The sequence below is a fragment of the Equus quagga genome, chromosome 9 (genome assembly GCF_021613505.1).
Source record: "Equus quagga isolate Etosha38 chromosome 9, UCLA_HA_Equagga_1.0, whole genome shotgun sequence".
Classification (NCBI taxonomy): domain Eukaryota; kingdom Metazoa; phylum Chordata; class Mammalia; order Perissodactyla; family Equidae; genus Equus; species Equus quagga.
Window position 1 is genome coordinate 1,143,273 of NC_060275.1, and position 22,207 is coordinate 1,165,479.

A 22,207-nucleotide genomic window follows, 5' to 3' on the forward strand; every position below is an offset into this window, starting at 1 on the left:
CCCCAAAAAAAAAAAAAAAAAAAAAAACCAAAAAAAAAAGAAAAAGAAGAACTACAGGCCAACATCACTGATGAACATAGATGCAAAAATTCTCAACAAAATTTTGGCAACTCAAATTCAGCAATACACCAAAACGATCAGACATCGTGATCAAGTGGCATTCATACCAGGGACACAGGGATGGTTCAACATCCGCAAATCAATCAACGTGATACACCACATCAACAAATTGAGGAATAAAAACCACATGATCATCTCAATAGATGCAGACAAAGCATCTGACAAGATCCAACAGCATTTATGATAAAAACTCTGAGCAAGATGGGGATAGAAGGAAATTACCTCAACATAACAAAGGCCATATATGACAAACCCACAGACAACATCATACTCAATGGGCAAAAACTGAGCACCATCCCTCTGAAAACAGGAACAAGACAAGGATGCCCTCTATCACCACTCTTATTCAACAGAGTAATGGAGGTTTTGGCCAGAGCACTTAGGCAAGAGAAAGGAATAAAAAGAATCCAAATGAGGAGTAAAGAAGTGAAATTCTCACTGTTTGCAGACGACATGATCTTATATATAGAAAACCCCAAAGAATCCATTGGAAAACTTTTAGAAATAATCAATAACTACAGCAAAGTTGCAGGATATAAAATCAACTTACATAAATCAGTAGCATTTCTATATTCTAATAACGAACTAACAGAAAAAGAACTCAAGCACACAATACCATTCAGAATTGCAACAAAAAGAATAAAATACGTTGGGGTAAATTTAACTAAGGAAGTGAAGGACCTATCAACGAAAACTACAAGACTTTCCTGAAAGAAATGGATGACGACATAAAGAGATGGAAAGACATTCCATGTACATGGACTGGAAGAATAAACATAGTTAAAATGTCCATTCTACCTAAAGCAATCTACAGATTCAACGCCATCCCAATCAGAATCTCAATGACAAATTCTTTACAGAAATAGAACAAAGAATCCTAAAATTCATATGGGGCAACAAAAGACCCCAAATTGCTAAAGCAATCCTGAGAAAAAATAACAAAACGAGAGGCATCACAACCCCTGACTTCAAAACATACTACAAAGCTACAGTAATCAAAATAGCATGGTACTGGTACAAAAACAGGTGCACAGATCAATGGAACAGAATTGAAAGCCCAGAAATAAAACCACATATCTGTGGACAGCTAATCTTCGACAAAGAAGCTGAGGGCATACAATGGAGAAAAGAAAGTCTTTTCAACGAATGCCGCTGGGAAAACTGGAAAGTCACATGTAAAAGAATGAAAATTGACCATTATTTTTCACCATTCACAAAAATAAACTCTAAATGGATCAAAGACCTAAAGGTAATACCTGAAACCATAAGGCTTCTAGAAGAAAATGTAGGCAGTACACTCTCTGACATCAGTATTAAAAGGATCTTTTCGGACACTATGTCATCTCAGACAACGAAACAACAGAAAGAATAAACAAATGGGACTTCACCAGACTAACGAGCTTCTTCAAGGCAAAGGAAAACAGGACTGAAACAAGAAAACAACCCACTAACTGGGAAAAAAATATTTGCAAGTCATATATCCAACAAAGGGTTAATCTCTATACTATATAAAGAACTCACACAACTCAACAACAAAAAAGCAAACAACCTGATCAAAAAGTGGGCAGAAGACATGAAGAGACATTTCTCCAAAGAAGATATACGGATGGCCAATGGGCCCATGAAAAGATGTTCATCATCACTGATCACCGGGGAAAGGCAAATCAAAACTACACTAAGATATCACCTTACACCCACTAGAATGGCAAAAATAACCAAAACAAAAAGTAACAAATGTTGGAGAGGTTGTGGAGAAAAAGGATCCTTCATACACCGCTGGTGGGAATGCAAACTGGTGCAGCCACTATGGAAAACAGTGTGGAGATTTCTCAAAAAATTAAAAATAGAACTACCATATGACCCAGTCATCCCACTACTGGGTATCTATCCAAAGAGCTTGAAGTCAGCAATTCCAAAAGTCCCATGCACCCCAATGTTCCCTGCAGCATTATTTACAATAGCCAAGACGTGGAAGCAACCTAAGTGCCCATCAACTGATGATTGGATAAAGAAGATATGGTGTATATGTATACAAAAGACTACTACTCAGCCATAGAAAAGAATAAAATCGTCCCATTCACAACATGGATGAACCTTGAGGGAATTACATTAAGTGAAATAAGCCAGATAGAGAAGGACAATCTCTGTATGATTCCACTCATATGAGGAATTTAAACATGTAGACTAAGAGAACAGATTAGTGGCTACCAGGGGAAAGGAGGGGTGGGGGTGGACACAAAGGGTGAAGGGGTGCACCTACGACAAGACTGATAAACAATAACGTACAATTGAAATTTCACAAGATTGTAAACTATCATAAACTCAATAAAAATTAACTTTAAAAAAACCCCAAAAAACCAAACAGTCACCCATACTATGGAATACCAGTCAGCAATAAAAAGGAACAAACCATTGACACACACAACAACTTCAATGGATCTCAAGGGCACTATATGTTGATTGAAATAGGCCAATCTCAAAAAGTCACAAATTGAATGGTTTCAGATATATAACATTCTCAAAATTAAAATTAGAGAAATTAGAGAAAGAGAATGATAGGGTTGGGACGGGGGAGGGGAGAGAATGTGACTACAGAAGGCAGCACGAAGGAGATCTTTGTGGTGATGAAACAGTTCTGCACCTCAACTACAGTGGTAGTTACACAAATCTACATGTGATAAAACGACAGTGAACTACACACACTTTACATTAATGTCAACTTCCTGGTTTGATATTATACTATAGTTATTTAAGATGTCACCATTACAGGGAAACTGGGTGAAGGATACACGGGACCTCTCTGTACTATCTTTGTAATTTCCTGTGAATCTCTAATTATTTTAAAATAAAAGTTTTTTATAAATAAAGTAAAAGGATGAAAATGATATCCATGCAAACACTAATCAAAAAAGCAGATATCATTTTATTTAAGTTAGACATCATAAGTCTTCACAAAAGAAAAACCAGAGATAAAGAATGACATTAAATGACAGTAGAAGGTCAATTCCATAGGAAGTTAATGACCCTAAACTTGCGTCATCTAATAACATACTCTAAAAATACATAAAGTAAAACTGACAAAATTTAAAGCAGAAACATGCACAATGATGTTTAGAGATTAACACAAATCTCTCAGTAACTTATAAAATAAACAACCAAACTCTGAATATGGATACAGAAGATTTGAACTAGACAATTAAAAAATATGACCCAATGACATATAGAGCAACACATTCAACAACTGAAAAAAGACAAATGATTTTCAAATACACAAAGAAAATTTACTTATGTTGTCGACATGATGACTCATAAAGCAAGTCTCAACACATTACAAAGACTGAAATAAAAAAATTACACCAATGTTCTCTGGCCACAGTGGAATTAAAAGTCAAATACAAAAAGATAACTAGGAAAATCCCCAACCAGGGATTCGGAAATAAGGCAGCATAGTTCTAAATTGAACATGGACTAAAGTAGAAATGACAAAGGAAATTAGAAAATATTTTGAACTGAATGATAATGAAAATATCATGTGTCAAAACTTAAATGCATGCATTTTTAAAAAGGAAAAAGTACAATACTGGCGATCTAAGAATTCATCTTAGGAAGCTAGAAAAAGAACGGCAAATTAAACTCAAAGAAAGCATGAAAGGAAATAAAGGAAAGACCAGAAATCAGTGAAGTCACAAGCAAACACCCTGAGAAGGACACGGCATCACTCATTCAGACAGGATTCCAGAGAGAACGTTTAATCTGAATCTGAGAGCAAGGAAACATCAGACAAACCAAAATTTGAAACACTCTATAAACTACCTGCTCTGTAGTCCTCAAAAACGTCAATGGAATGAAAGACAGAAACGCTAAGAAAGACCGGGTTAGAGACTAAACAGACGTGACACTTCAACACCACATCTGACTCAGGACCACATCTGTAATGGAGAAAAAGTGTGCTACAAAGGGCATCTGTGGGAAAACAGACAAAACTGGAATACGGACTTAGAGTAAATGTGTAGTATTGTATCAATGTTAAATGTCCTGAAGTTGGTAACTGCATTGATTTATGTAAGAAAACAGCCTTTCCCAAGAAATACACACTAAAGTATTAAGATGTAAAGAAGAATGAAGTAAGCAACCTAGTCTGAAATGAGTAAGAAAATAATACTAAGATAAAAAGTGAATGATAAAGTAAGTGGCAAAATCCTCAAAATTAGTGAATCTGGATAAAGGACACATAGGAATTCTCTGTACTATTCTTGCAACTTTTTTATAAGCTTGAATCTATTTCAAGATAAAAGTGAATTTCTTTCAAGAGAAAAGTTTAGGGGCCAGCCTGGTGGCACAGTGGTTAAGTTTGCACGCTCTGCTTCAGTGGCAGGGAGTGTGCAGGTTCAGATCCAGGTGTGGACCTGGCACCACTGGTCAAGCCACGCTGTGGCGGCACCCCACATAAAACAGAGGAAGACTGGCACAGATGTTAGCTCAGGACCAATCTTCCTCACACATAATCAAGACAAAAGTTTAAAATTTCAAAAGAGAAGACAACACCAAAAGTTTGGCTCTTTGAAAAAATAAAACTTGATAATTTCCTATCAAGATTAATTAAGGGAAAGAGACACAAATTATCGATATCAGGAATAAAAAATGGTAACATTCCTGCAGAGCCTCATTGTGGCACTGTAATTTATAAGAAATAACCAAAATGTATTTCTGATACGTATGTGGTCTTCATCCACAGTTCCTGACTCACAGCTGCCAAGAACTCTTGGGATTTCCTAAGTGTTGAGTGTGATTAAGGTGTCTTTTGTTAAGTAAATGGATGATTTTTGGACCCCACCCAATGTGGGGACTGGATGCCAGGAGAACCAGGCCTGTGATCAGAGGATTCAGTCCCACACTGATTTTCAGAGAAAGGAGGGGGGGCTTGAGCTGGAATCAATCGCCAATGGCCAATGACTTAGTCAATCATGACTACATAACGAAGCCTCCGTAGAAAACCAGAAGGACAGCTCATCAGCCCTTTTCAGAGAGCTTCTGCACTGGGGAATCAGAACACTTCCATGTGCCACCGAGCTGGGCCCCAAGCACCATGAGGACACAAGCTGCTTTCTTAGCGACGTACCGTATGTATCTCATCATCTGGCTGTTGATTCGTATCCTTTACCATCTTGTAATAAGTTGGTGAGAAAATGAGTTTTCTTGAGGTCTGTGAGCCGTTCTAGTAAATTAATCAAACCTGAGGAGGGGGTGGTGGGAACCTCTGATTTATAGCCAGTCGGTCAGAAGCACAGGTGACAACCTGGACTTGCATCTGGTGTCTGAAATGGGGGATAGTCCTGATGCACTGACACTGACAGTGTCAGAATCAAGTTCAATTCTCGGACACCCAGCTGGAGCTCGAGAACTGCTTGCTGTTGTGGGGAAGACTCCACACTCGTGTTGGAATTGGGTCCAAGAGCCCTTTGCACACATACCTTAGCTAGATCACAGGAATTTAAATATAAATTTGAAAAGAAATCCCTTGAAAAATACAAAGCGTCACAACTGATATAAGAAAACCAAACCCCCCAAAATCTGCATAGTCTTATATCTGTTGAAGAAATTAACTCCAGAATTAAATATATACACACAAAGAACACTCCAGGAATATTGGCTATTTAACCTAGAAAATGTTTTCTAAAAAGTCACAGACATTTATTAAATTAGTCTGACAATTTCTAAAAGTCAGCAATTTCTAAAACATTGTTTAGCCATGAAATTCCTTCTTCATATGAAAGCTTACAATATATAAGATGGATAAAGATAGAGACTACTTTAACTGGAAGCTGAAAAGGATTGATAAACCCAAATCCTGGTTCAGCCTCACCTGCTAATTCTACATTGCCAATCTCTGAGAGATTCCTCAGAATCCCTGGGAGTCCATGGAATGGTTCTGAATATCACCTCAAATTAGTGCTAAAAACATCTTTTTGCAAATTTCTAAAAGCATAATGAGAAGAAGGATGAACAAGACATTTTTCTACAATTATTTACTTTCCTTTTCTGAACAAAAGGATGTAAGTTCATGATCGTAATAAAGAACTGACTACAAACCTTAAAAAGCAGAAAGACTATAAAAACTGTTATTTGACATACTCCCCTCAAGTCATGCCAGCTTTGGTCAGCTGTAATCTTGTCCTGCCTGTCCCTAAGGTTGGCCATACAGTCAAAGGCAAAGCGTCCTAGACATACAAGGTGCTTTCATATACCAGACTCTAAGGGTGAAGAGATGTGACACATGTCACACACAGCATCAGTTTATCTCAACCACCAGCGAACTTGTTTAAAATATGAAGGGCTCTTATCTTCATATCTTTCTGGTTAAATTAACCAGAAGAATCTTATTCCAAGTCAAAGCATTAAAGTGGAATAATACTCATATCTACAATGTTACTAAACTGCATTTTATAGGTCCATATCTACCTTTTGGGATGAGAGTATAATTAGAGATGGAAGAGAAAGAAACAGTTTATGAATGTTGATACAGTGAGCAGAATTAATTCTACCATGCATTAATTACAAAATTACTAATTTTTTTCCATCTTTTAAAACACTAAAATGTCTCAGAAAAAAGTGAATTTGGCTTTCCATCCCTTTCAGATTAGCACTGTCTAGTTTTGACTAATGTTACTAATATTCTCCATGATGTCATTTAGAGAGCATCTTCTTTAGTTTTATATAACAATAAATATGTTAGAAATTAAGCTTATATGTAATTTAACTCTGTAACCTCAGTGCACAGGAAATCAGGCAGAAATGGGTAACCAACCTGGTACAGAGGAACTTCCATCCTCCACAGACAAACCACTCTAGTCCTCTTTTTCTTTGCAAGATCCTAGCTCGTGGTAACGTGTGGTAATCACTTTCATCATTCTCAAAGCCCTCTTCAGACATCATCAGTGGCATTTCATCCAAATGGGCAGACTCATCTTCCAGCTGGAACCTGGTTAAAGGTGAGAACAGAATGCTGAGGCAGGCCAAGCCATCTTCCGTCACGGGGTAAGGGTTTCGTCTAAGGCAAGAGCTGGTCCAATTCTACCAATCACACTTTTCTTTCTTCTCCAACTAAGCTGTCTTCAGCAGAGGCAAACCATTATAAATATCCCTGCATAGTACTTTCCTTTGCAGAAAATGCACTTAACCAAGGGAAACAGGAAAGGAAAAAGCCACCCAAGGAAGCCGACATTACCATGCTGTGAGCAAACCCTCCAAGCAGCCTTCCATGTACACAGTCAGCTTGACCACACCACCCACTCACTGGGTTCAATTCAAGAATATAAAAAAATCAGTCATCCAGGGGCTGGCCCCGTGGCCGAGTGGTTGGGTTCGCGCGCTCCGCTGCAGGCGGCCCAGTGTTTCGTTGGTTCGAATCCTGGGCGCGGACATGGCACTGCTCATCAAACCACGCTGAGGCAGCGTCCCACATGCCACAACTAGAAGGACCCACAACTAAAATATACAACTAGGTACCGGGGGGCTTTGGGGAGAAAAAGGAAAAAAATAAAATCTTTAGAAAAAAAAAAATCATCTGAAACATTACTATTAGCAAAAAAATATATACCTCCAAGTCATATCTAAACATTCTATTCTACAGATTGATGGACGTAAAATTTAACCAACTTCACATTCATCAGTCAAAGTTGTGGAAGTGACTATGTAGGTGTCTAATGCTGACAGATGGAAACATGGCCCCTTGGTTTGCTGTCAGAGTTGATATACACAGCAAGGATGCTATGTCCCGCTTATTCTCTGTCTGTTATTCCCCTTACTAAAACTTTCTATTCAATGAAATACTCTCCTCCACAAGCAGCATCCCTTCTAGAGTTCAACAATCCCCTTCTGATTCCAAAAATACGCAGCCTACCATCAAATGTCCATTTATCTTTCCTCAATCATTAACATATTTATCTTTAAAAAATAAAAACTTACCTTTTTGAGAACCTACAATTTGTCAGAAACCATAATGGAGATTCAACAAATGCTATCTTATTTAATTTCACATCAAGCCTCCAGGTAGGAATTACCCCAAGCTAAAAATAAAAAGAGCAGGGGCCAGCCCAGTGGCTCAGCGGTTAAGTGTGCATGTTCTGCTTCAGCGGCCTGGAGTTCGCCAGTTCAGATCCCGGGTGCAGACATGGCACCACTTGGCAAGCCATGCTGTGGCAGGCATCCCACATATAAAGTAGAGGAAGATGGGCACGGATCTTAGCTCAGGGCCGGTCTTCCTCAGCAAAAAGAGGAGGATTGGCAGCAGATGTTAGCTCAGGGCTAATCTTCCTCAAAAAAAAAGAAGAAGATGATGACCTGGGAGTAAGCTTGAAGCATTTACCACCTCCCCGCCAAGTTTGGGACAACTGAGCAATAAGGATAATGACTCTTATTGATTGTAATTTGTTAAATAAACAGAATTCATGAGTCTATAGTGATTCTCAAGAAGAGAGAGAGAAGGAAAACTCCTCTTTACCAAAAATTACCAGCTCATATATGTGGAAATAACGTGAGAATCCTCATTTTCCAACCCTTAATGTAGTAACTGGTTTAGGCCAAGATCATTAGTAGATATGAAAATCATCTGGTAAAGGCTGCTGGGAACAGAACGTCACATGATACTGCAGGACAACCCAGAAATTCCTCACAACTGCAAACGGAAATGTACAAACTGCCAAAAGCTCTAGAGGCCCCCCCTTAAATGAGTCATCAAACTCAGAACCACTTCCCATGAGACAACCTGACATTGTCTGCCTGCTGATGTGATGCAATATGAAGCATATCAATCATTCTTGCCAAAACATTTACTGAATTTAATCAGTCTCTAGAGCAGGGGTTCTCAAAGTGTGGTCCCCAGACCAGCAGCATCACCAGCACCTGGGAATGTGTCAGAAAAGCAAATCCTCAGGCACCCCAGGACCTACAGGACAAGAAACCGTGGGAGTAAGCCTACAATGCATGCTGAGGAGTCCCGCACACTGATGTTCCAGAAGCTGTTTGAGAGCTCATTTTCATACGACAGAAGTGCAGGAAATGAAGAGCAGTCACTGCCTCAGGAGGTACAAATCCAGCATGTGGGGCACACTATACACAACTGGCCTGGACTTTTCAAGAGCTCCATACTGTCAGGAGAAAGAAAACTGTTAAGATCTCTCCAGAGTAAAAGAAATTTAAAGACACCACCAAATGAAACACTTAAACCTTGACTGGTACCTGGATTCAAAAAAAGTGTTATAAAAGACATTCTTGAAAATGTTCTGGAATTAAATGGTGGTGATGTCTGCACAACGCTGTCAGTGTACTAAATGCCACTGGATTGTGCACTTTAAAATGGTGAATTATATGTTGTGTATTTTAACACAATTTGAAAAAAAATAAATTCTTAACACAACAGGAGATATCCAAAATGGGCTGGATATGCCATGTTATGAGTTAGCTAATTTTCTCAGTTGTGACAACAGTGATGTGGCTGAAGAATCATGCTTACTGTTGGGAGACCCACGCTGAAGGTCACTCGACCCACAACACACCGTGAAACAGTTCAGCACAGAGAGAGAGAAAGCAAATGGGGTATGATGTTAACAGCTGTTGAATCTCTATAGAATACTATTCTTTGGATGTTTCTGTATGTTTGAAATATCTAATAATGAACAATTGGGAAAAATGTATTCGAGCGAAAATAATTTTAAAGACCAAAACAGATGTCCTCTCTTTGTTGTTTCTTGAATGCCCAGCTTCTCCATCTTTTTTCCTACCATGTTCTCTAAGAACTGTGGTCATTTGGAAATTTGTCATCTTCATCATCATTACTCTCTTCTTTCTCTAGATCTCTTATACTCACAAGCCAACACTTTGGAAATGAAAGCCTTAAGAGGGAAGGACAACGATGAGTGCTACTCCAAAGAATCATGAATATCCAACAACACTAGGATTTCCATTCTGCTCTAGACTTTATGAAAATACACCCTCCTCAGTATAGAAGAGCTTTATATCTGCAGTTAGCTTTCTTTTTAGCAAACCTTTCAGGTAATTGTATTTCTATGTGCACAGGCATGTGTGGGCATGTACACGCACACACGCATGTGCACATGCATTTAGGTGGGTAAGTGCCAGTGAGTGTGTGCACGTGCATGGTGATGGTGCCAGATAGCGCTTTGCCTATTAGGATGCTGTGAGAGGGTCAGAAGGCAAGATCCAAAAGCCTCTGTTTTCAGGACTTTATTCTTAAAATAAGTATCTGGCTGTCAAGAATCCAAACATAAGTGTAATTCAGTGATAGAAAGTCCCTGGATAGAAAGTCCCCGGATGAGCTAATGCCTACCTGAGACCCAAGTTTCTCTACCGTCTTTTTAACATTTGTTAACTAAAAAGTACTCCGCAAGTGGATTAACCAAGTGGCTGAGCTATCCCCTATTGCTGGACAGACAAGATATTTACAATTTCCCATTAAATAATATTTCAGTGTAAGTATCTGTGCATAGAACATCTCCCATATTTTTACATGAATTATTTCAGATCTCCAGAACTAGAAGTGTTATATAAAGTCATAAGCTCTAAAACACTTGATATATATTACCAAACTGCACATTTAAACTCCAACCAATATGAGTGCCATGAATAATACCAAAAATACTAGAAGCAATTTTACCTAACCTCATCAGACTGAGGCTGAATACACTGCCCCTCTGCTTACATACGGGGGAAGACAATGGCATCTTGTTGTCATCGGCCCTACACACGCATGGTGTCATGGGATCGTATACTACTTACAAACTCTGGCCAAGACTGCCCCGCCTCTTGTACAGAAAATTCAGTTCAGCTGGGCACATTTTGGCTGTGTACAACCTTGGGCACCCTGCAGCCAGTGTGCTCTGCCTGTGGCTCCACACTCAGCAGTCCCGGCACCATCAGCCTCCTCACAGGGAAGTCTTTTATTGAAGACGCACTTTTTCACTGGCCAGAAGCTCAACGTGCCCCTTGAGCTAATGCTACCAAGACTATGACTGTTTTCATTAGTGATGTGGTCACAAAGCAGGATAGGTTTCCGGTGGTCTGCCTTGTCTAACTTGTTTTTGCCCATAAACACTATTTTCAGTGAGCATTTCCACTGAACGAGGTTTTGCGGGAATGCATACACTATCTAACAACAGAAATGGCAGTATTATTTCTGGAAGAGTCCGTCTCTCCCATGTTGATTTGCCAAGCAATCTTTTAAATATATTAGAGTAGCCTGAGGAATTGTTTTTTCCATTTTTAATGAAATCAGTACAACTTAAATATGGCTTCATATGCAACTTAATATCTGATACAACTTATCCACTCATAATTCATGCCCAAAGTTGTCTTTGCTACTTTTCAAAGAAGGCTATCTTTTCCCTACTAGATAAACTCTTAAATCATTTTGTTGAGTTCCAAAAGTAAGCAAACAAAAAAATCCTGTTAGAATTTTAAACATTATATTAAATTTATAAACAAGATTAGGGAAGAACTGGATGAGTAGGTAATATATAGTTTCATTCAAAAGTTCTTACGTTCTTAAAATTTTATATCTACACATCTGTCAAAACATTTTAAATAATTTTATTCTTAGATATTTTATCATTATAATGTTATCATAAATATATCTGTTTTTCCCATAGGATTTTCTAGTTTGACAATGCTAACTTATAGGAACTGTATTTATCTTGTATCAGTCATAAGTTACTTTCGCTCCAAGACTCTTTTAGCTCCAAGTACAATTTTGTGCCATCTATCTATTCTATGTTGGAGCTGGACCTGTCTCTGTAAAGGCAGTGACTTGCTCACGGCCCCAGCCCCAAGACAGCAGCCCCAGGTAGTCCCTGAGCAGAAGCGGGCGAGGCGAGCTTTCCACCTGTGACTGGACCTGTTGTCTGCAGCAACCTCAGAGCAGCTAATCCACAGGCTGTCCCAAAAGGTGGCTGAGCACAGTTAGTTGAATTAATCTCTTTAATATATTCTGCATTTAGTAGCTAATATTTTACTTATATAATTCAATCAATATGTGCTTGTTCTATCACAGATTACATGGCAAGAAAATTATCCTTGAAATTTTTTTCTAAAGTTTATCTGTAAACAGGCTGGGCCCATAGCCGTTTGAACAGGTAACTCTCTGAGCTCTTTTTTTCTTTTTCTCTTATTTTTTTTGGTAAGGAAGATCCACTTTGAGCTAACAACTGTTGCCAACCTTCTTCTTTTTTCGCTTGAGGAAGATCAGCCCTAGGCTAACACCTGTGCCAATCTTCCTCTATTTTGTATGTGGGTTGCCACCACAGCATGGCTTGAGGAGTGGTGCACGTCCATGTCTGGGATCCTAACCTGTGAACCCAGGCACCCAAGTGGAGCGCCCTGGACTCAACTACTACGCCATGGGGCCAGCCCCCTCTGAGCTCTTCTTAATAACAGTGGTAGGCAGAATAACAGATCCCCCCTGCCAACAGATGTCCTCATTCTACTCCTTAATGTTACACTGCAAATACGTTAGGTTACAAGTCAAAAGGGAATTAAGGTTGCTAATTAGCTGACTTTAAGATATGAAGATTATCCTGGATAATCCAAGTGGCCCAAAGGAATCACATGGGCCCTTAAGAGTGGAAGAGGAAGGCAGAAGAATGGGGGTTGTAAAAACACGCCATGAAGTAGGGGCAAGAGGGATGGTAGTGTGAGGATTCACTGCCCTGTTGTTGGCTCCGAGATGGGGTGCCATGAGCAAGGACCACAGACAGGCCTTTAGGAGCTAAGGGTGGCCCCCAGCCGACAGCCAGCAAGGACACAGGACCTTAACCCTACAACCACATGTATGAAATGATTCTCCCCAGGGCCTACAGAAACGAATGCTGACACCTTCATTTTAGCCCCGTGAGACAATACAGTCCTGATCTATAGTATTAGGAGATAATAAATTTATTTTAAGACACTAAGTTTGTAATAATCGTTACAGCAGCAATTGGCAACTACAGTCACGTGTCACTTAATGATGGGACATCTGCAAAATGCACCATTAGGCAATCTCGTTGTTGTGTAAACATCATAGAGTGTGTAAGTACACTCTAGATGGTGTAGCCTGCTGTACACATAGGCTCTATGGTACTAATCTTAAGGACCACCATCATACATGTGGTCCATCGTTGACAGAAACATCGTTGTGCAGTGCACGCCTGCCTGTACTACAATTACATAACAACTAATGGCATGGTTTTGTTTTCTTTGTATTCTGAGTCAATTTGATAATCCTGCTTTCCACTACCTGGCTCTCATCTCTCTCACTTACTTGAAACATAGTCCTCCAATAAGACAGGGTTCTAAGTAGAAGACACTGGTATGGGCAAGTTGCATCCCAGCAAAACTAAGAGATGTTCTGTACGCAGGAGACAGAAGAGTGTGGAGAGCCTTTCACTATAGCTCTCCCATGCACTGCAGTGGTTCAAGGTAGAGAGAATTAGGCACTGAGGGGAACCGACACTCAGCAGTGGCAAAGATTCACTGGGCAATCACCTACTAGACACAGGGACCTACACACAGTGGCTCACCCTCACCCTATAAAACAAAGAATAAGCCTAAAGAGACTGTGAGTTGATCTTTAGCAAACACTAACTACTGAAAGATCTCTCCTCCTCCCAGGATTATTAAATATTCAAGATAAAAACCATGGGACCTCTGAAAGTACCAGAGTATAAGAGTACATTACGCTTAGGAGCCCAAGGAAGATCATCTCTCAACATCATCACAGGAATGTGAACAAACACTCAGAAAGCCATTTGGCTACACTGAGTATATACACTCAGTGAAGGACTTGCTGGGCACCAAGCAAGTACCTACACTGAGAACACAATGGTCAGTAACAAAAAGACACACCCTCTAACTCATGTGGCTCAAAGTCATTGATCAATAAATGTAAAATGACAGCAGTGGCAACTGATGAGACAGTTACCTAGTACTAGGAGGGTGATGCCTGCATTCAAAGCTGAAAAGGACAGGAGGGATGCAGCCAAAAGACAGCTGCATTCCAGGCAGAGGAGCAGGAGTGTGGAACGACGTGGTGTCCTGAAAGATGAGAAAGGAAGCAGGGGCAGCCGCACAGAGGTCAGCATCAGGGCACCTCACAGGCCTGGAATGTCAGTAGGAACCTGGCAGTGAAGGCCCTTGCAAATCACAGGAAGGACAGCCATTGCAGAGAAGGAGCAAACACGCAAGTCACTCTGCATTCTAGCCGCCCTGGAGAACTGGTCAGGGCAGAGGCCGAGGCCAACCAGGAGGCGGCTGTCAGAGTTAGGGCAGAGCTATGGTGCTTGGACGAAGCAGCTGGAGTGAAAACGGAGAGAAATGGATGAATTCAAGATATTTAAGAGCCAGGACAGACAGAAATAGATGATAAGTTAGCTATGTGCCCAGAGGACACAAGAGGCCTAAGGATACTCTCTGTACAGGAGGATGGATGGCAGGACCACTCAGTAGAGTAGAAAACACTAGCAGGAGCAGGATTCTGACAGGAGAGGGGAATCTTGGGTTTGGTTTTATTCATTTTCAGTTTGAGGTCTCCACGAAATATGAAGTAGGCAGCTAGAATAAATAGGGTTAGCCTTGCAAGGACAGGCAGTAGCTGGAGAGCTTAGTGGTAGAAGAGAATTTAAGTTCTGAAGAACAGGACTATTTTTCTGCCTCACCAGCTCCTCTTTCTTTAGGAATCTGGCCCACTCCCCACCCAACCCGAAGGACTGCTATATAATTGCATAGGGAGCTCAAATCCCAATGGTTGGTGGGGAATGGCATCCAACCAAGCTAAGCCACAGCTGTTCAAAAATTCTGGAACTGGAGTTGAGAAAAAGACAGTCTCCCTCCAGGTAACTAAAGCTATTAACTCCTGTGGGAGAGCTGTTGGAGGTCGACGCCACTATGTAGAGTAAGAAACCCAGAAGACCAGTCTTCCGAAAGAGAAGAAAGAAACATATACACATAAAATGAAAAAAAGGTTTCATGTAAAGATGGAAGATTAAATACATAACCTAATTTCAATGCCAAAAAAATTGATTTTTTTTTTAAAGCTTAAACCTGCAAGAACAGAAAACAAAAGAGGAGAAAATAACAAAATGTAGGAAACCAGAAAGCAGATGGATAGATTGTAAATAACTAAGCAGATCCAAGAAAACAGAATCTGAAGCCAACAGTGCAGGCAGCAGAGATTGAGGCCATGAGAACCTCGGGATCCACAGGGCTGGGGCCTGGCAGCACTAGCACTCTACAAGTGGGTGTGGAAGCGTGTTAAAACACAAATGAACTGAAAGCTGTGAAGGAAATCTTTGGATCCCTACGTTGCCCCCTCCCCACACCCAACCAGGCAACTGCCCCTCCCCTCCTGCAGAGAACTAGCCAAGTGTATCCTCCGGGGAAGGGAGGTCAGAAGAGAAACCAGGGAGCGAGGCTGTGCTGAAAACACCCGACTGAGTGAAGGAACAGTGACTGTGTGAGCCGACTGGACCTCTCTACCTGTGACCCTGCTAGTTAACATCAAGAGAAGGAGGAGGAGGAGAAAAAGGAGGAGAGAGCAGCATCAAACATTTATTGAAGCTTGGATTGTCAGGCATGAACTTAAGCACTTCACATATATTCATTTAATTTCTAGTTTTAGACAATTAACACAGGAAATTTTTACTATAAAAAAAGAACAAAAACTCAAATGTCCACAGACAAATATGGTATATACCCACAATGAGATATTATTCACTTTAAAAAGGAAGGAAATTCTGATACAAGCTACAACATGAACTTGAAAACATGCTAGGTGAAATAAGCCAGACACACAATGCAGGATTCCATTTACATGAGGTGCTAAGAAGAGTCAAATTCATAGAAACAGAAGGTTGCAGAACAGTGTGAACATACTTAATGTCATTTAAGTTCACTGCATTGTGAACTTAAAATTGGTTACGATGGTAAATTTTGTTATGTATACTTCACCACAATTTTTAAAAAAAGAAAATATTTCCATGACTATTGTTGATGATACTCTGGCTCCTTGGCGCCAAGTAACCGCTGGAAGACAGAACACACCCGGCTAACTCCTACACCGCGAGTTCTGCCTGTGCTTACCACGAGGGCCCCTTCTCCTCATCCTCCTGTTGGCTGCCGTAGTTTACGTGCTGCACTCGATACGATTATCCTAGAAAAGCCAAATCCTTATGCGTATGGCAAGTTCACTCAGGAGATGGATTATTCAGGGAACAGGTTTGTGAATTAGACCAAAAACCAGAATGAAAAACACCTCCTAACAGTTTCTGAGACAAACAGGCCCTGAAGAAGGGATGGCTAAAGCATACTGAGTCCTTACTACAGCCAGGCTCTCTGGAGGTCTGTACTCTGCATCACCGAAGACGAAAATTATAATGCAAATAAGAATCTGGGGGAAATGTTTGTAACGCATGACAGAAAAACGATTCTCTATAAACAGTTCTTACAAATCAATGAAAATCAATAAAAAAGCAAACACTGATGAGCAAAGACAATTCACAACAGAAGAAATATAGCTATACTTACAAAATTATGTTCAACCACATTAGGGACTCCAGCCCCTTCAATAAACACTGGAGTGCCTACTATGTGCTAGCGCTGTCCCAAGCACTGCAGGTACAGCCGCAAACAGGCACACAAACCCCTGCTCATATACAGCTTAAGTACTAACACAAGAAAAACAAGAAGTAAACAGGTTACATTCCAAAGGGAAAAGTGCTAGAAAGACAATAAAGGAGGTGATAAGACGAAAAGTGACAGGAGGGGTCGTCCTTAGATCAAGGAAGCTGAGTCTCAAGAAAGTGACGCCTGGGTGAAAAGCAGCCAACCAGGTGAAGGTCTAGGAAGACCGAGACGGAGCTGCAGAGCCCAGAGGGCTCCAGGAGTGGACAGAAAGCCAGTGTGGCTAAAGCAGGAGAGCCAAGGGGAGCAACACCAAATGCAGCTGAAGATGCCAGCAGGGGCAAATCCCACTGGCCTGGGAAGCGGCATAAGGAACTTAACTTTAATTCAAGTGGAAGGGGAAATCAGGGGAAGGTTTTAAACCTAGGAATAATGTTTGTTTTCAAGAAAGACTTTTACAACATGCAAATTAAAACAACTGAAACAAATAATTCTTAACCTTTGGCATGGTCAACAGTCTTAGATAACCAGGCACTCTTAATTGCTGGTAAGGATATGAACAACTTTTCTACAGAACAATTTGTCAAGATGCATCAAAAGCCTTTTTTTTTAATAATCTAAGTAAAATTGAACCACAGGTTCCAATTATCCCACGAAAATTAAAAATGTATACAAGATTTATCTACAAAGATGACCTGTTTAAAAACACAGCCAAGGGGCCGGCCACGTGGCCGAGCGGTTAAGTTCGCGCACTCCATTTCGGTGGCCCAGGGTTTTACTGGTTCAGATTCTGGGCACGGACATGGCACCGCTCATCAGGCAACACTGAGGCGGTATCCCACATGCCACAGCTAGAAGGACCCACAACTAAAAATATACAACTATGTACCGGGGGGCTTTGGGGAGAAAAAGGAAAAATTTTAAAAAAAAAAATCTTTAAAAACACAGCCAAAAATAATAAAACCTTAATATCAGTGATTAGACCTAGTTAAATATGTGATGGAATACCATATTGTCACTAGAAATATTAAGGTAGAAAACTTTTTGTTGAAAGCAAATGTGTTAGGAGAAGGAACAGTCACTTATTCTCATCCCTCTTGGAACAGCCTACTCCACTCCACTAATGGAAATGATACTCATTTGAGTCTCTTCGTATGCTCTTTTACAAGACAACTCCAATTACTGTTGATGCCATCAGAGAACATCCCTACGACAAGCCACTAGTTATTTTAGATGATTTAGGCACAAAATTACATGATCTGTCAAGTAACAGGCCTAAAGCAGAATATCTTTCCTCTTAAAAATTCCTTTTTTCTTACTTCTCTGTGTAAGATCACTTCTTTTACAACAGCCAACTAGAAGATGAATATTTATATAAAATGCAATTAAAATTCAAAACACCACTTAAATATATTATAATATAGTATACAAAATGAGATTTTTAGTCTTTTTCATTAAGTTCTTTCAGTAATTGCATTGCATTTTAGCAAAAGTCACAATCTTATCAAGTTTCATGCTAGAAAAGCAGTACAATGAGTCTGGTAGATAATGAATATAAGCAACATCATGTTTAGTAACCTCGACTTCAGAAGTGGAGCCTTTGAACTGGCAAGCAATTTATTCCATTTCCAAAGCAATTTTCCTATTGTATTGAAAATCTTAGCTCAGTATTTAGAAACAATAAGATGATGAATAATGGATTTTTTTCAGAGACAGGATAAGCAGAGAATCTTAAGTATCTTTGTTGCCTGGTGTCATACACACTTAATTGGTTTGTCACTCAAGAAAAATCAACGTTTCCAGCAATTAAGTATAATTCTGGAAACATATTTTTAAAACGAGTAAAAACAATGTGAACAAAGACGACAGAACGAATGATACTAAACCCAAGAGTACTGCCACGCTAGGAAATGAAGACAGCTATTTTAACTGCTGCCAAAGGATTAAAGAAAATTAGCAACTTTCAACAAAACACTCAAGTGCTAGAAGGCGCATAATTTACACAGATCTAAGTAAAAGTAGGTCAATACGATAACTAGCTTAAACTCATATTTTTACCTTAAGTAGCTAACAGACTTATTGTTTCCATTTTGATAGGAAACGTTTCTGAGAAGTCAACTGATATTAAAGGGAGAAAGACATTTAAAATACGCCTAATGTTTAAAACTTCTTTAAGAAAAATAAATATTTCCCCCTTTGCCTGCATATTAATAGAGTAGAAAAACAAAGCAACAAAGTACAATAAAGAAACATGTATAGTCCCTTCATCAAATACAGCTTCCAAGTTCAACCATGTCACTGATGAGTCATTGAAAAGGAGGAAAACCATATAAATCACCAAGAAATTGGAACTCTTTCCCTTCTACAGCAGCAGAGGAGATAAACAGTGGACTAGTTTAAAAAAACAATTAATGGAACAGTGCCTGAAAAGCATGCCATGACCTCAGCAGCAAAAACAAGCAACAAGGATAGGGGTCAGTTAGTCCCTCAAGCTGAGATTCGACCCCCACGTGAACTACGTACACAGTAACCTCAGAGTCACTGACTCCTCTTCTAAAACGTTCTGTAAGAAACCTGAATACCAATTTCTTGATATGAGAAATTACATCAACACTATACATAAGTTGAGACGAACTTCCAAATTAGAGTCAATGGTGCAATGCCTAGTATTATGTAACCAGAAATTTAAAGACAAGCAGACCAGTTAGCTCTGGACACATACTCCAGTTGCCTAAAACTATGATGTCCCCAATCACCAACTCTACCCTCATGCTAATACTGTCAGTTGCAGAAAACAAAGTGAAACTTCTTCATTCTGGTAGGTGTAAAGAATTATGTAAAACTGAGCAAACTACAGGGGCCGGCCCAGTGGTGTAGCGGTTAAGTTCACGCATTCTGCTTTGGTGGCCCGGGGTTCAGATCCCAGGCATGGACCTACACACCATTCATGAAGCCACTCTGTGGTGGTGTCCTACATACAAAATAGAAGAAGACTGGCACAGATGTTAGCTCAGCGACAACCTTCCTCAAGCAAAAAGAGGAAGATTGGCAACAGATGCTAGCTCTGGGCCAATCATCCTCATCAAAAAGAAAAGAAGAAGAAGAACAAGGAAAAGTGGTTGCCCACAATGCCTAAGTTAAAAAAAAAAATTGAGTGAACTACAGATCCTTTTAAAAGAAATTCTATAGACCTTAAGAATATGTCTCTGATTCCAAGGAATCCTGGGCACTTTGATAAATGCTATCTTAAGAATAATTCTGTACATTAAAAAAGCTTTTCAATTGTAAACCATCAAGGCAAAGGAAAAGTTTCATCTTTACAGCTACTGAAGTATTTTTTATATTATCATAATAGTAAAATTTTTAAGATTGAGAGATAATTGTATATAGACCTCAAAATGAGAAAACTAACATTAAAAAAACTGTATTGCTTCTACCAAGAAACACACTAATATTTTAGAGATAATCAGACAATAGCCATCTGTTCTCAGCATGAGTCTCTTTCTAAACACTACAGTTTAACTATTATAATATTGCAAATGCCTCTAGGCAGGGCCAATAGCCACACTGCAAAGAAGAGCAAGGAGAAGGTACTAACAGAAATGGATAAACAAGGTAAGATCCAATGTCATTCACTCTTCATTCAAACCGTGAAGACAACTTGAATGGCACAGGTACCTACCATTTAAAAGACAGAAATGAAAAATATCAAATTAACAAATACCTTACTTTTACTCACATACTCATAATTCAAAAGAGAAACAGATTCCTCACATTACTATATAGAAAATGATTTTAACAAGCAATTGCATTCCTGGTGAACTATTAAATACTATGTGTGGTACACAACATTTCATTTACCTAATAACATATTTTTAAAAAAACAGGAACATCCTCACCCTAGATAATATAGACAACAATATGATATTTTTTTTTAACATTTATTAAAACATACTCGAATCACATCTAATTCTTCCCCTGGAAATTTTCATAAAATACAAACCCAAAGATAAAAATTTTTACACAAATTGTAACAATTTACCAACATTGTATTTTAAACATATTGTGTCCTAAACTGGTATGATTATAATGAAGTAAAAATAATTTCACCTCAAGGAAAACCTGGGAGCCTTTAAAATACATTACTACAATTCTTCATACATAATGAGCATAAAATGACATTTTCATAAGGTAGAGGAAAAGGGCTTTCAAAGCTCACAAAGAAAAGTTCATATCAAAGCTGGCTTTTTTTTAACAATTAGCATTTGATTGCCAATGTGGAGAACAAGGCCGCATGATGTAAACTTTTGTTTTTGGTAAATATAAGACTATACTGTCTAATTTGCATTTTTTATTTTTTAGTTGTATTCTAATATATAACACATTTCTCAAAATTAGAAATATTAGAAAAATCATAACTTTGATATAAAACAAACTACTCGCTTTACAGTTTTAAAGTATGAAACTACTGATTTGTTACATATTAAGTCAAAAGTACACTTAAAAATGGTTAGTTTGGGGCCAGCCCTGTGGCCAAGTGGTTAAGTTCACACGCTCCACTTCAGTGGCCCAGGGTTTTGCTGGTTCAGATCCTGGGCGCAGACATGGAATGGCTCGTCACGCCACATTGAGGTAGCGTCCCACATGCCACAACTAGAAGGACCCACAACTAAAATATACAACTATGTACTGGGGGGATTTGGGGAGAAAAAGCAGGAAAAGAAAAAAAGATTGACAACAGTTGTAAGCTCAGGTGCCAATCTTTAAAAAAAAAACAAAAAAAAAGGTTAGTTTGGTTACATATATTTCACCACAATAAAAAGTCTATAGAAACAGAGTGGGGGAAGAGACCAGGAAAGAGCAACCTAACAGAAAGAGAACTTTCAGATAGCAATGCCCATCCCCAGCCAAAGAAGACAGAAGAAAACCACAGCCCCTACCCCATCACTGGATGGCAAAGAGGGAAGGCAACCCAGCCTCTCACGCTCCCAGCTGTAGGCAGACACCCTCCCACTGCCCTACCCACTGGGGCAGGGGTGGGACCTTTATCCCAGCAGGTCACAGACCTCCACCCCAACCAACCTAAGAGGCAGCCCTGCCCGTCCCTACCACTGTCAGAGGAGACTGCATGAGAGGCGAGCATTCCTGCTCTTCCCAGCCAAAGTGATGTCAGCAGAACCTCAGAGCCCACCTCTGCCCAGGGGTAACAGGGCACCCTCCCTTCCCAGGTGTCAAGGGGCTCTGTAGGCAACCTGGCCTTTCACTTCATCTGACACTCACAAGGCAGTGTCACCCAGCGCCCCGTCAAAGTGGTGTCAAAAGGAGGCCCTATAAAACAGAAGACTTCAAGTCCAGAGCTCCACAGCATAATCCCAAAGTGTCCAGGACACAATCAAAGATCACTTGTCATAATACCAAA

The 22,207-nt window shown here is 39.7% G+C and overlaps 1 protein-coding gene across 8 annotated transcripts in view; it reads right to left on the reverse strand.

Moving 5' to 3' along the window:
* ATP9B (ATPase phospholipid transporting 9B (putative)) overlaps positions 1 to 22,207 on the reverse strand; it is a 280,330-nt gene that overhangs the window by 249,663 nt on the left and 8,460 nt on the right. For 7 of the 8 annotated variants that reach the window (XM_046672313.1, XM_046672312.1, XM_046672317.1 and 4 more), the window contains exon 2: positions 6,926 to 7,099. The exons of the other annotated variant lie outside the window; for it this stretch is intronic. In XM_046672313.1, the coding sequence (XP_046528269.1) occupies positions 6,926 to 7,099 (174 nt within the window). The remainder of the gene's footprint in view (positions 1 to 6,925; positions 7,100 to 22,207) is intronic. 8 annotated transcript variants of the gene reach the window in all.